The sequence below is a fragment of the Notamacropus eugenii genome, chromosome 3, assembly GCF_028372415.1.
Source record: "Notamacropus eugenii isolate mMacEug1 chromosome 3, mMacEug1.pri_v2, whole genome shotgun sequence".
In the NCBI taxonomy this organism is placed as follows: Eukaryota; Metazoa; Chordata; class Mammalia; order Diprotodontia; family Macropodidae; genus Notamacropus; species Notamacropus eugenii.
In genome coordinates this window covers 329,524,367-329,540,047 of record NC_092874.1, presented here as the reverse complement: position 1 = coordinate 329,540,047, position 15,681 = coordinate 329,524,367, and the positions used below count along the sequence as shown (strand labels likewise).

At 36.4% G+C, this 15,681-nt stretch overlaps 1 protein-coding gene across 14 annotated transcripts in view; it reads left to right on the top strand.

The window, feature by feature from the left end:
- Nucleotides 1–15,681, top strand: part of AOPEP (aminopeptidase O (putative)) — a 553,954-nt gene that overhangs the window by 39,518 nt on the left and 498,755 nt on the right. For all 14 annotated transcript variants that reach the window (XR_011964391.1, XR_011964390.1, XM_072596916.1 and 11 more), the window contains 2 exons: nucleotides 300–1,193; nucleotides 10,778–10,944. Coding sequence is in view for 12 of the 14 variants with exons in the window: in XM_072596916.1 (XP_072453017.1) it covers nucleotides 421–1,193; nucleotides 10,778–10,944 (940 nt within the window). In the remaining 2 variants the exon portion in view is untranslated. The remainder of the gene's footprint in view (nucleotides 1–299; nucleotides 1,194–10,777; nucleotides 10,945–15,681) is intronic.

Here is a 15,681-nt window from a genome sequence, read left to right as displayed (position 1 = left end):
TGGTAAGTTTTTTTTTTTACATAACATCTTTTCTAAAGTAAGAATTGTTATAGCTAAAAGCATATCTTTTGGCCTTATTGAGGACCATTTCATTCAGTTGGGTGAGTAGAAATACTTTTTAGATGTTCATTAAGTTACTTTTTTTTATATCATGAGATAAATTTGTTTACCTCCTAGTTAAATACTCTGCTTATGGAGAAGAACTATTTATGGACAGTAGTTAACTCTTAAAAGTAGAAATTCTAGTAATACCTTGTGTTTGCAATTTTCTCTAATTGTGTTTTTCTTCTTGGGTAAAGGATTGACGTTTGTGGAGCTACAGTTCCTGCGTCAACGACATTAACAAACAAGGATTTGGATGGAAGATGAAAAGAGTGTGAAAGCTGGAATCATCAGAGCTGCTACCCAACAAACTGGACAATGGAGATGGTGTTAGACCCTTCCAGAGATGACCTTCCTCTTATGGCCAACACTAACCACATACTTGTAAAGCACTATGAATTGGATTTGGATGTGGATTTTGAGAGCCATGTCATTGAAGGTGCCATTGTTATCTTCCTTGAGCCTGGAAGCAGATGCAAGAACCTGAATGGTGTTGATGGGGAATCTGGCCAATCAGAGTCAAGCGAATCTGGCAAAGTTCCTGTGACAAATCTAGGTCCTTTCTCATCCGAAATGAGATCTCAAGATTTTGCTGACTGTGATAAAAGTGAAAAAGACACTTCTGATAGAAGCAGTAACCATAACAGCAAAGAACAGACTTATGGGATTTCTAGTTCAAAGAACTATTGTGACCCAGGGGATCATGGAAGTGAGGATTTTTTGCTTATACTGGACTGCTGTGATTTATCTGTGTTAAAGGTGGAGGAGGTAGATGCTGCCGCTGTTCCAGGTACTGAAAGATTTACAGGGTCTACCAAGCTCACTAATGTTCCTGAGGAGCTCAGAAATCAGATTGTGCGTGAACTTGTGACTCTCCCTGCAGATCATTGGAGGGAACAGTTATATTATTACGCTTGCTGCAGCCAGGCTCCTGGCTGTGGAGAACTCCTGTTCACCTCTACCACCTGGAGCTTACAAATCAGGAAAATGGGGGTTAAGACAGCCATCAACTTTCCTCACGTCATAAGAATATGGTACAAAACAAAGCCTGAGGGGAGATCAGTTACATGGACCACAGACCAGAGTGGCAGGTAGGTTAACTGAGATGCACAATTGCCTATAGTGAGAGGCAAGCATTCACAATAGTGCTCTTTCTGAGTCAAAAGACTATACCAAGATGCTCATTTTATTCATTCTGTAGCATTGCCATTCACGCTGTTTAATACCACAGAGAAATGAGTCAACTCCCATGTAGGCTAAACTCTTGATGCTATTACATCCCTTAAACCTAGATGAAAAGATCAGGTATTAACCTTATCCATTTATGAACAGGAACATTGGTATGTAAGCCTAATGATCAAATCTAGAACCTACCACTCTATTTGGAATTTGGTGTTTTTGTTGCAGAGGTGGATGATAGGTGCTCCTGAGGTGACACTTTCTCAAAGTTCTGTGCTGTTCCCACTTTGAAGAATAGATGGCAGTGAAAATTGGTATCTGTGATTCCAGGCAAACTTCTTATGGAAAAGTCTCTTGTTATTTGTGAATCTCTTATTAATAATAGTTCCTTGGACTTAACATATTATTAACATTTAATATGTTAAAAGAACATTTTTAAAAATCTTTTTTTTTTTTTAAAGTTAAACAGTTTTTTGGCAATGATATTTAGAATTTGACTTCCCTTATTTGGTAGCCTTTGGCTTAGGGAACTATATTAAGATTAGATACTTCCCTCATTTCCAATTTTAATTTTTTAATTTTCAGAATTATTAAAAATACATTTTAAAGATTGTCATTATTTTAGAGACATTTAATGGCATATTGGCTACAAATATAGGCAATAACAATAAAAAGGTCATCTAATTCCTTGTTTTTCATTATCTTTTGGCAGCGACTGACAGTTTTAAGGAACTACTCCTGATTAATACTCTCTTCCCTCAGCTTCCTTTGTACCTTATTATATCCATCTTTTCCCCCTTTCTGACCCTTCTTGATTTTTCTTGCTGGATTCACAGGACCTTTTACATAGTGTGTGTCGGGGGAGGGTAAGGGATAGGACGGTACTAGTAAATGTTGAATTGATTTGAAGTTCATGTCTTGATTGTAAATTGAATGTACTTCTTTTAACTTTTGATACCCATATCACTCTTTTTTGCATAGAAATGCATTTCAAGTACATTTAAAATTCATTAATGTTATGAGCTTTGTTGCAATAGATTTGTAATTCTCTGGGACTACTCTCCCATCTCCTACTGTACTGGCTAATTCCCCAGAAGGTGATTACTACTTCTCCCATCACAGTTGTAGGGGCAGTCCTAATGTGTGGGATGCTTTTCTGATGCTACACTTCATCTTAGAGAGCTGATGTGGCAAAGGAGTCACTCAGCTTCTGGAAATTCTTTTGCTAAAGTCCTTAAAATGTTCCTTTTCTTCTCTGAACCAGTTAAAATCTGACCACATAAAATAAATAAGAAAGCATTTAAGGAATTAAAGAGAGAAATTTTTAAAAAGTTAGATATGACAGAGCTTTGGAGAAAATTGAATGGAAATAGAAAGAAGTATATCTTTTTCTCAGCTATATATTGCACCTTCACAAAAATTGACCATGTATTATGGCATAAAAGCCTCACAACCAAATGGAAAAAAGAAGAAATATTAAATCCATCCTTTTAATATCATAATGTCATTCAATAAAGAACCTTGGAAACACAGGTTAAAAAGTAATTGGAAACTTAATCATCTAATCTTAAACAATGAGTGGTCAAAGAACAAATGATAGAAACAATCAATAATTTCATTAAAGATAATGACAATAATGAGACAACATACCAAAATTTGTAGAGTACAGCCACAGCAGTACTTAAGGGAAAATTTATATTTCTAAACCATACATCAGTTTAAGAAAAGGGCACATCAATGAATTGGGCATGCAGTTTAGAAAACCAGAAAAAGTACAAATTTAAAATTCACTAATGAGCATCAAATTTGAAATCCTACAAAATCAAAATAAAAAACTTGAACTAATAAAGTTAGGAGGTAGTTTCATGAAAAAACCCAATAAAGTACATAAACTATTGGTTAATTTGATTTAAAAAGAAAGACGAAGACTTATATGAACTGATTCAGAGTGAAATAAGCATAAACAAGAAAAATATTTGTACTGTAACATTGAAATTGTTAAAAACAACACTTTTGAAAGACTTAAGAACTCTAATCAGCTTGGTGATCAACCATAATTCCATAGAACCAGTGAAAAAGAATACTAGCCACCTCTTGAACAGAGGTCTTTAACTTTGCAGAATAAAAAAAATAATTTTGCACATGGTCAGTATGGGAATTTGTTTTTCTTGACTATGCTTATTTGTTACAGAGGTTTTGTTCCCCTCCTCCCAATGGAAGGGAGAAAAGATAAATGGTTGATAATTAAATGCAATAAAATTTAATTTAAAAAAAAAAAGAAACAGAGGGGAAAATCAAATTACCCAAACAAAAAATGAATGAATTAACAACGAGCAGGTAGGAAATAAATATAATCATTAGAAACCACTATACATAATTTTATACCAGCCAAACTAAGAATCCAAAATAAGGTGATAAATGTTTATTAAAATATAAAGTACCCAAACTAACAAAGAAACAGAAATCTCAATCCATTCAATCTTAGAAAAAGGAATTGAGAAATTCAAAAATAAATTGATAAAAAGAAACAAAACTTTGGGCTCAATAGATTTACAAGTGATTTTTAAAAAAAATTTAAAGAGCAATGAATTTAAAGAGCCTATGCTGAAATAGAAATAGATAGAAAAATACTTTTTCAAACTCCTTTTATGAACATAGTCCTGATAGTCAAACAAGGAAGAGTGAAGGCATCAAAAGAGAACTACAGTTCAATATAATTATCAATGCAAAATACTTAATTAACCAACATATATAACATCCATGTATTATATAACATATAATACAGATATGTAACAATAAATACAAAGTATTCATTATGACCAAGTTGAATTTATGCTAGGGATTCAATCATCATTTGAAACTGGGAAAATTATTGGCATGATTAATCATTTCAGTAACAACTTTCACAAAAATAGCATGTCAGATGCAGAAAAAGCCTTAGAAAAAACGTACCACTCATTTGTTAAAAACATTTTTAAAAAGCATAATAATCAAAAATCCTTTCCTTAATATAATCAACATCTAAAACCAAGACCTAGCATTATTTGTGATGACAAAACTCTGGAAGCTATCCTAATAAAGATCACTGTGAAGAAAGGGTAGATGCCCATTGTCTCCCATTATCATTAGACATCCTAAAAATGTTAGCTGTACTAGCCAAATAAGAAAATGAAATTTGAGTAGTAAGCACAGATAAAGAGGAGTCCAAATTATCCCTACTGGTGGATAATATAGTGTTTTAATTAGAGAACCCTAGAAAAATGACCCAAAAATAAGGTAATAGATTCAGTAAAGTACAGGATAGGAAACAAATATGCGAAAATCATAAGCACTTCTATTTGCTACCACAAAAAGCAAATGGATGAAGGATGACAAGTTTCCTGGTTATGACTTGCTGTTGCATGGACAACTTGTTTTATAGAGCTCATTCTTCCCTACTTATATCTTGGATAGGCACTGCAACCAGACAGTGGTCTGTACTCAGCATTTAACAGGTTTAAGAAAGCAGGTCTTTGGGATTGTCTTTGGGAAATGACACAGTTCTTTTAAGAACTGTGAACTTTCCCCCTGAAACAAAAGCCTTCTCTTTTAACGCCAGCATTCTTGTGATTTCTGGCTAAGAGCCATAAAATATATCATAGTTTCCAAAAAATTAGAAGTTGCTTGTCACCAGGTGAGTAATGGAGGGGCTGTTACTGCGAGTAGACAGGAATATATTAGAAATGAACTGTGGAGAAAAAATGGTAAAAGATGTCATCAAGTCATTTTCTATGACCAGAAAAAAAAAGATGGCTTGGTGGTAAAATAATACTGATGGACAACTCACATGTTCCGTTAGTATGCCTATGACATAAAGAGCCCTAGAGGAAAGAGGAACTTTTTCATAAGAAGAGGAGCAAAGGGAATTGGAGGAAAATACTTTATGTTTTATTAGTTGTATCCCTGGGAAACTTATTTTTAAAAAAACCTGACCTACTAAACTACAGAAACTACCCCTCCCCTCACTTAAAATAACAAATTCAAATATATCCTAATAGGAAAACCCCCCCCTTCAAACCACTGATCCTGTAATTGTGCTCAAATAACATTCCTAGTTAATGCCCCGCGGAAACTCCTTCGGAAAGAATTAAAACTGTATGAAAGAATAAAAAAAATTTTTTTTAAAGAACATGAAAAAAATCATATCTTTGAAAATAGCTGATTTTGATGAAAGAGATAAAACTTCACATTTTTCTTCAGAAACTAAAGCAGAACAAAATAAATGGCAAAAGGCATCTCTTCCTTCTCCCTTAAAAAAATTAACTAAGGAAAAATGTTTTCAATCTTCTTTCTCCAGAACTCTCCACTGAAGTAGAATAACAAGTTGTTTCTTGTTAGCTGGCACCTCAACAGGACTAGTCAGCCTCCCTCCCACCCTTACTCTATGAATAATATAGATATTTCACGAGTATCTGATGTAATTGTTGTTCTGACAAGCGCTTCCTAATTTAAAGTGTCTTTTAATGCTAGAGCCATTTTGATGGCAGCAAGCCATGGGTCTACCCCTAAGCCTTCTTTTTCATCTCCCTTTTCCATACCCCTTTTCCTCCCTGCCCCCCAACCCCTTTTTATTTTCCCACCACACACAGAACTAATATGAACTCCCTAAGGAGTTTCATGTGTGAATAAGGCTCCTTGGGATATGTGAGATGAGCCATCATGAGGAGAATTTTTCCTTTATGTGTTGGAAGGAATTATTTGGTCTGGAAATAATGAAGTTATAAGCATTAAAGAATTGCAGGCTGGTGCCCACACACCCTACTACATTCCTTTAGCATTTTAGCAATGTGGCTGAGATACAGGGCTGTGCATGTAGAAGTAAACACAGCTGCATATATGTATTACAGTGATTATACATTCAGATAACTTCATGATGTGTTTAAAAATACACATAGATTATGGGGGTGGAGGGCTGAAGAAAGAAAAAAGAGTCCTTTCTCAGTGATGGTGGTTTAAAGGTATGATCAGGCCTGTCTTCATTTAAGGACCTACAAAGTCCCGATATCTTGCTTTTTTGGCAGCTTATATCTTAGGTTCTGTCATTAGAGGTTGATCCATTTTGTTTAGACTTTGATCCCTGCTAAAATATAAATTACACCCCCACACACACACCCATCCCCCATCCCGCCTCCCAGAACAGGTAGGACTTTATCAGTCATTTATGTCTTAGTGTGCATTGGTGGTTTTCTGATGGAAGTTCACATTCTGAGCGCTTTAGTGTTTTTTTCTTGTATCTTTCATAGCTCCTATCTGGCCTTCCTCCTTTGACCTTACTCTGTGCAACAGGATACTCAGAATCTCAAGATCTACTCCAGTCTCCAGTGAAACAGTGGCCCTTCCCCTAACCACAGTTAAGCCCTTGAGATATGACTTTGATCCTTTCACTTCCAGGCTTTTTCGAGCAGATGGCCCCACAGTAATCCCCTCTCTGTGGTTCTCCTCAGTCTCTCCCAACCCACTGTTCATTCCCTGTTGACTACAAATATGTCTCTCCTCCATCCTTAAAAGACCCTCACTAGAACCAACCATCCCCATAAAATATCATCCTATATATCTCTCCTCTCTTTTCAGCCAAATTCCTTGAAAAAGTTGTCTCCTTTTCACTTCTCACTTTTAAGTCCTCTGCAATCTGGCTTTCAGCCTCATCAACTCAACTGAGAGTACTTTTTCCACGGTTACCAGGGATCTCTTTATTGCCAGAGCTGACTATCTTTTATCAGTTCTTATCCTTGAATTCTCTACAGAATTTGACACTGTTGGTCACACTTCCCTCTTGTATATGCTTTCCTTTCTGGATTTTTGTGATAGTATGAACTCTTGGTTTTCCTTCTTCCTTTGTAGCTGCTCCCTTTAAGGGTAAGGGCACTTCAGAGCTCTATTCTGACCCCTCATCTCATCTCTCTGTACTCAGCTCACATGGGCTTAATTGCCATCTCTATGTGATGACTCCCAAATCTATATCTCTGGTCTTTCTCTTGAGCTCCAGTTCAGTCCCACAACCTGTCTGTTGGATATTTTAAAATTAACACTGCAAACTCAGCTCCTCCAAAACTGAACTCATTGACTTTCACCCCAAACCCATCCTTGTGAATTTTTCCATTTCTTTCAAGGGAAACATGCACACCTTGAAGTCTTGACTCCTCACTCTCCCTCATCCCACACATCTACTCCCATTGCCAGATCTTACCTTTTTTACTTCCTCATTTCCTGCATCTATCTCTCCTATTCTATTGTAAAAGTCTCCTAATTAGTCTCCCTGCCTCAAATCTCTCTCAGCTCTAATCTGTTCCTCACTCAGTTGTCATAGTGATTGTCTTAACAATCTGACCATGTGACTCCTCTACTCAGTAAACTTGAATGAATTTTTATTGACTGTAGGATCAGAAATAAAGTCCTCTATTTGCAGTTTAAGGATTTCTATAACCTATCCCCAACCTACTTTTCTATCCTTGTTGTACACTGTCTTTCGATACCATATGACCCAGTCAAACTAGCCTTCTTATTTTTCCTCATAGGTGGCTTGTCATGTTCTATATGTGTACCTTTGTACTCTTTGCACCCAAGCCTAAAGTGCTCTTCCCCTCTGCCTTTTAGAATCCTTGTTTTCCTTCAGTACTTAGCTCATGCCATCTATTGCATGAAGCCTTTCCTGATGTCCCAGCTGTTAATGTTAAATCAGGAAGCATTTATTACTTACTATGTGCTGGGTACTGTGTCCTAAGTATGCAGATATAAGCAAAAAAGAAAGAGACTGTGCTGGGAACTGAGAGTACAGATATAGAAACTAAATAGCCCCTTATCTCACAGAGCTTTCATTCCATTGGAGGTAATAATAAATAGCTTGGGGATTCAAAGGAAAGACCACAAATTTCCTTCAATGTCAAAAATTTAAATTAAAGTTAAAACTGGGACAAATTGATACCCAGAGTGGGGTTTTAGAAAACAGATATAATTGGGATGTCATTGGTCATAAAGTTTCATTGTGAGGAACATAGGCTTGTAGTTCTTAAGGTACAGACTAGATGGTCACCCAACTGTGATTTCCGGGGGCACAGTGCCCAGTTTACTTCATCCCCTCACCAATGATATTAAGAAGATGCTCTCTCATTTGGGAAAGAACTAGATCAGAAAGTTACCAGGTCATTAGAATACTGTAAGAATACAAGTCTAGGGATTGTATTGTATTGGGTATTGCACTTTATTCTACAGAAATTTCATAGGAAACAGAAGCAGGACCACACTAGGCAAGAAAAGCTATAGGCATATGTATCACCAAGGCAATATTCACAGCACCCATGGTGACTATGAATACGTTGGTGTAGTTCTGAATTGTAAAATATAAAAGACTCTCCATGTAGAAGGCAGAAGAAAAACATTTATTCAGATACCAGAAAGCCAAATCCCAACACCAGAAAACCCTATCCATTGTAGCAACAAAGAAGTCAATACACATTATCACTGCTGGGGACACTGGCATTCCCAAGCCTCCGCCTTCCCACAAACAAACAAACAAACATTCAGGAGCCTAGCTGTGCCTGCTTGCCTCTATCCTATCCTCCCTCCACCCTAACTGCTCCCAATAACTTCCTCCCAGTTCTACTCCACCCTTCTGGTTCTACCTATACATCAAACTCCTTCTACCACATGTGACTTAGACTTCCATGTGATTTAAGCAGGTCACATGGGCGAAGGATCTTCAAATTAAGCAAAAATACATTAACAATACAGCACATGAATTCCTTTTTGCAGGAATCCTTGTATTCCTGCAAAATAAAAAGAAATGCCAAAAGTAAGTCAAAGTAGCAGAAGGAAACAGGCTCAGATTCTGTTTATGAAGATTGTACTACAAAGAGAAGTTAACTTGTAGCCATATCAAGTCTTTGTGCTCATGGTCTAGTTCCTGATTGGAAAGGATCTGGACTAGAACATATAAAATGGGAATATCTGGGAAGACTTGGCGGGGCCACAAGAGTTGTGAACGTTCTTTTCCTTCTAGACCTTTTCTGGCTTGTCCAGCACTCACATCTGATCTCCCAAGTTCAGAACGAGATGGTGCTGGGTGGTGGTCATGCAGAGCAAACCTGGGAAAAGAGGAATTCTGTCTGCAGTGGTATTCCAAAAAAACCAGAACAAAACACTAAACTAGTTTAGTGGAGAGATCTGGAGTCAGAAGACCAGGGCTAAGGTCCCTGCCATTTTCCAGCAAAGTGGACTTTGGGCAAGTCTGAGTCTCACTTTTCTCATCTACAGAAATGAAGACAATAATAATCTTGTACTTTCTCTCTCATACGGTTGTTCTGAAAAGCAAAAGAGAGAATATGTCTTTGGATTTGTAAACTGTAAAGTGTTAAATAATTGTCAGGAATTATGGACAAATAATATTAAGAAATAACCACAGTAAATCAAAAGTGAATTAAATAATATTGCCTACATCCAGGAGAATACATTGTTATACTTATTTTATTTACTAGATGTAAAAAACTCTGTTAAAATATCATCGTTTTTTTCATAGCTTCTGGTAACCAAGTAACAGAAACATTTCCACATGGATTTCACAAAATTCAGCTTTGTCTTTTACTCTCCCTTGCCAAAAGAATGTACTGCATGCATGATCTTATATGACTTCTCTATTTCTGTCAGCCATGACTGATCTTTCAAGAGGAGATTGATTATTCCTTGTTTTAACTCTGGTAGTATACACAAAATTCCTTATATGTACTGGTTTTTATTAAAATTGAAACAGAATGAATGTAGCATCATACTATCAATTTCCTAGCTTTGCATTGATTTTTGACAGTATAAATTTCTAGTTCCACATGCCAGTCAGTAATGGCCTATAATCCTATGTATGTTCCTATCACAGTTTTTGGCGCCAGTGCAAGGATTACCCACCCACAAGAGTTCCATTTAGGATAGTGGTTTCTGTGATGGAGCTATCCTGCAGGCACAGGACTTGAGACCACCAACTCATTTTTCCTAAATTTAATACACTGGTGCTCTCCAAACGCATTTTTTCCAGAATACTTTCCAGAAGGTTTTTAAAGATGTTTCTGAGGTCTTTAAGAAAAGTAATTGACGCATAGGGGTTGGAGGGGCCAGAGTAATATAAATTAAAAGTTGGCAGACAACTGTTTCAAACCTCATCCAAAATGCATTTCCCCCTCAACCAAACACACATGCACTGTACCTCCTCCCTTCTCCTCCTCCCCCCAACTAAAAGCTATCTAATCCTTTACATATTTAAGCAATTGATACAATAAAAGGTTACCACCTGGCTTTCCAAGAGTGTCATTGAAATTTTCAGCCCTGTATGTCTTGAAATGCATAATACACAAATCTTTATAATAATTCCTTCCCTCCTTGTCCTACCCTGCAAAGATCAACTTAACCTTCACTAATACAGCATTAAAGAAAGGGATTTTGAAGATTCTGCCTTCTCTTTCTCTCTCTTCCTCAGGCCATGTGTTTATACCATGGGATCCCCAATAAACAACAGGGCCCTTTTTCCATGCCAGGAGCCACCAGTTGCCATGTCAACATGGCAGGCTACAGTCCGAGCAGCTGCATCTTTTGTTGTTTTAATGAGTGGGGAAAATTCTGCCAAGCCAACACAGCTTCAGGAAGGTACAGTACATGTGTTCTTTGCTTATTTATGTATTGCACTAATGTTTTACCCAGAAACCCAAAAAGGAATATTTTTCTAAACTCTAAATATCTCTTTTATTAGTCAAATTGGAAATCAGTCCATTATTAAATAAGCTGTCAGAAAATGAGATGAGGGACCCCGTAGATTACCAGTTAATATTTTATCTAAGTCAGTAGTAATTTCTATCTCATGTCCTACGGAAAATAAATTCGTGGTATTGGTTTGATGTGGCAGTCTCATATGGGCAGGCAACCACATTGTAGGAACAGCATTATAATAGGCTTATTTAACTGAGGTTGGCAGAGAAGTAGGATAGTCATCTTTTACATTTGGAGATGCCATTTTTGCTGAATCAGCTCCTTCCCATGACTCAGGGAATGGAAAAGCATTTATTAAGTGCATATATGTGTCAGGCACTATTCTGAGTACTGAGAATACAAATACAATAGTCCCTGCCCTTGAGGAACTTGCATTCTAATGGGGGATAGAATACACAGGTGGGAGTGGTGGCCACTGAACAGTATATCTGGGGATATTTTCTATCCCTCTATCTCTGGGGGTACAGTTTGTGAATTCACAGAATCATAGAGCTAAAAGTGAAAGAGACCTCAGAGGACATCTCATCTAATCCTCTTTATTTAGAGATGAGGAAACTGAGGCATAGGGAGATTAAGTGATTTACCCAAGGTTACAGAGATAGTAAGTATCAGAGGTAAAATCTGAATTCATTGATTCTAGAGCCAGTGTTCTTTTATTTTAAATTTTGTTTTTTTATTGGGAATTTAACAATAATCAACAAATAAATATTTCAGCACACAAAGAAAAAGAATGAAAATTGCATAAGAAGTATGAATTGAGTAATAGTTCAACAAATTATGGTATATAAATGAAATGGAACATTGTTATGCTGTAAAAAATAATGGAAGAAATGATTTCAGGAACATCTGGGAAGACATGAACTGATGCAGAATGAAATGACAAGAACCAGGAGAACCATTTACAAAATAACAGCATAATAAAGAAAAACAGCTTTGAAAGACTTAAAAATTTGAAATCTTTTGATTAATTCGGTGACCAACGATAGTTCCTGACCACTAGTAAGGAAGTATGCTACCTGCCTCCTATAATGATGGACAGAATAACACATATATTTTTGAATAGGCAGCATGTGCATTTGTTTTGTTTGAGTATGCATGTTTTATATGAGTTTTTACGTTTCTTATATTTTCCAATTTTGCTAAGGATGAGAGATAAAGCTGGGCTGGTGATAGCATAGCCAAAAGAAAAAAAGAAAGAAAAGAAAATGAGAAGATGGCTATTAAAGCATTTTTTTAAATGTACAGAAAAGAACAGGAAGAAGTACAGAAGAAATCACAGACAAGCAGGACAGTTTTAAAACTTTTTTGTAATTTATTATGTTATATAATTTATTATAATTGAATCTATATTATAATAAAATGTAATTGGATTATATTTTTAAAAAAACTATACATAATATAAAGTTACTGATGGATGTATAATCCTTCTTTTCTGTTCTACAGTGTATATCAACATGCTCATTTCATTTGGTATTTATTTCAGAAAAAAATAAAAGCAATTTAAAAAATTTTGAACTTAACATCAAAAAAGAGAAAATTAACATTTCCATATACAAAGTAGAAGAGAAACAGTGAAACTATTGACCTGTATTGTTTTCTTTTGGCTTTCAAGAAAATAAGCAAATAATATATTTAGCATGTTATTTTTAAAGCTATCTTGCTTGTCTGTTTTCTTCTGAACTTCCTTCTCTTATCTTTTGTGCATTTAAAAAAATCTTCTATGGCCCTCTTCTTTTTCAATATAATCATTTTGCTAGCTCTCTAATCTCTCCATTCCATGGGGGAATCACACCACAGAGTCCTTAAAACAAACAAGTAGTCAAAATGAATTTACACATTTGCTATGTCCAAAATCTTATATCTCATTCTATACTTTGAGTCTTTCACTCCTCTGTCAGGAAATATGGATAGCATGCTTTATCATTGATCCTCTGGCTGTTGTTCATTCATTTTTTTCAGTTGTATCTCACTCTTTGTGATCAGATTTGAGGTTTTCTTGGCAAAGATACTGGAGTGCTTTGTCATTTCCTTTTCCATCTAACTTTACAAATGAGGAACTGAGGCAAACAGGGTTAAGTGATTTGCCCAGGATCACACAGCTAATAAGAATCGGAGGCCAGATTTGAACTCAAGAAGATGAGTCTTCTTGCTTCCAGGTCTGGCACTCTATCCACTGCACCACCTAGCCTGCCCCCAACAGTCATATCAATAAGAGTTCTGAAACCTTTTGAAGTTTTGTTTTTTAAACAATGTTTTCTTTCTTAGTTCTATTTACTTAAATCTTTTTCAGTTCATACATATCATTTCAGATTAATCAGAAACAGTATCTTTTGTAACATAAATGTAATAATACATTATACTAATATGCTGTATTGTTTATCCATTCCAAAATTAATGGATATTCTTGAGAAACTTACTCTTTCTCTTAATTAAGGTGCCTAAGAGAAGGGGTATATAAACAAAAAGGATTGCATGGAAGGAACTGGTATCTCATGAACTTCACTTTTCTTAACTATACCAAGGAGGTGTATTGCCAAGCCAATATTCACAGTACTGACAGTGACTATGAATATGCCAGTATAGTTCTGAATCGCAAAGTATAACGGACTCTGCATATAGATGGCAGAAGAAAAACATTTATTCAGACACCAGAAAGCCGAGTTCCAACACCAGAAAACCAAATTCATCATAGTAACCAAGTAACACATTAGCACTGTAGGGGACAATGCCATTCCAAAGCCTTGCCCCCCCCCCCTCCCCCCGCCCCCCTCACTGGGGCCTTCTCACAAGCAAACACTCAATTGCTCTCACCAACTTTCTCCCAGCTCTGGTCTACCTTTCCTGTTCCATCTGTTAAGCAAGCTCCTCCTACCACATGTGACTTAGGCTTTCATGTGATTTAAGCATGTTGCATGACCCTTTTAATGAGTGGAAAAGATCTTCAAATTAAGCAAAAATATATTGACAATACATTTGGCCCTAAGATCTTTCTTATCCATTACATAGGTCAATGGGGTAACTAGCGTCAACAGAACTTTACTACACTAAGACAGGGATCACACAAAATAAGCACGTAAACCAATATCTTAGGGTGGAGCTTTGAGCACAAGTACCTCATCATTCCTCCCTCCAATGAATGGGGCCTAAAATCCATAGCTATTTCCTGCTGAAATTGCATGTAGAGCTATTCTTGCCCCAAGAGGTCCCATTTGAGAGGTCAGTTCTTTAGCTGGCATCCAGAGCTTGGTTGATACCAGGTCCAGGGGTAACGCATCATATTTGTGGATAGGGGGTGACATCCAGCTTAAGCAATCAGGCACCTATGGGTGGAGGGTACTAAGCCTGCAGGAAACAAATCTAGCAAACAAGTTTAACAGACAAAAAGCCAAAAAGAAACAAGGAGACAGTAACCAAAAGCAGGGTAGATAGAGGGTCAATCATGCTTCTGGCGTCCACAAACCCATTGTCATAGCCTCATTCGCAGTAGAATATATGAGTTAAGGGTACAATTTGGTAATCATCTTCTCCTGAATAAACAACAGTCACAGTATTATCTTTCCCATGTGCTGTAACTTCCACAGCCTTTGGAACATCTCCTGGCTTCCATCTTATCCATACTTTAGCTCTCAATTTTATTCTATCAGTAGAACCCAACCCTTGAATTCCTCTGCTAGTTATTTTGGAAGGAAGGTCAGTTTTCACAAGGGGTATTGTTTGACAAGGAATAATAATCACTTGGAACTATCCTATGTTTTTTATAAAACTATATGGGGTTCTTCACCTAAATTTTAGAATGTCACAATAATTTTTCCTTGATAATTAGTATCTTCCACTCTCTTCCTTGAGCTGCTAATCCTGATTTAGGTAATATCCATCCAAAATGATTTTTAGAGATTCTCATACACTTTCTAGTAGAGACCTTTCTTATTTCTTTTCTATCCAACCAAAAGTCCTCTAAGCAATGTAAATTATATCCTGCCGAACCAGCTGTCCCTGGATATGGTTCTGGGACATTTGGCCTCACAGTCTAATACTATGTGTTTGTTGTTTTCTAATTTGCAGATTTTTGGTCATCATTCTGGCTAGAGGTGTACTTCCTCCTAGTGGTCTACTATTCAAATTATGTGAAGCAGTGAACAAATTATCAATTCTATGTTGATAAGAATTAGTAGAACTGAACTTCCTTAACTACCCTTTCAATAATCCATTCATTCTTTCGGTTAACCCATATGCTTGTGGACAATGTGTTGTTTAATGCACAGTATCTCTTCATTTCAATACCTTTGAAATGTGGCTCATTGTGCTTTGAATCTTCATTGGGATTCTATAATATAGACTTAGGATATTTAGGGTTTTACAGGTGTTTTTCTGGGTCCTACTCTTATAGAGTCAATCCACTAGTACACCTGAATAGGTGTCAACACAAGTACATATAAATTTGCATCCTTTATCTTGGAATAGGGGTCCAATATAATCTATTTGCCAGATTTGGGCTGGTACTTTTCCCTTTGCTATCTCTCACCATTTACTACTGAGGAATAGTCGTTCCTTTTCCAATTGCCATATATAGCATTCCTCTGCTACTTGTTTTTAACAATGAGTGAGGGATACTAATAC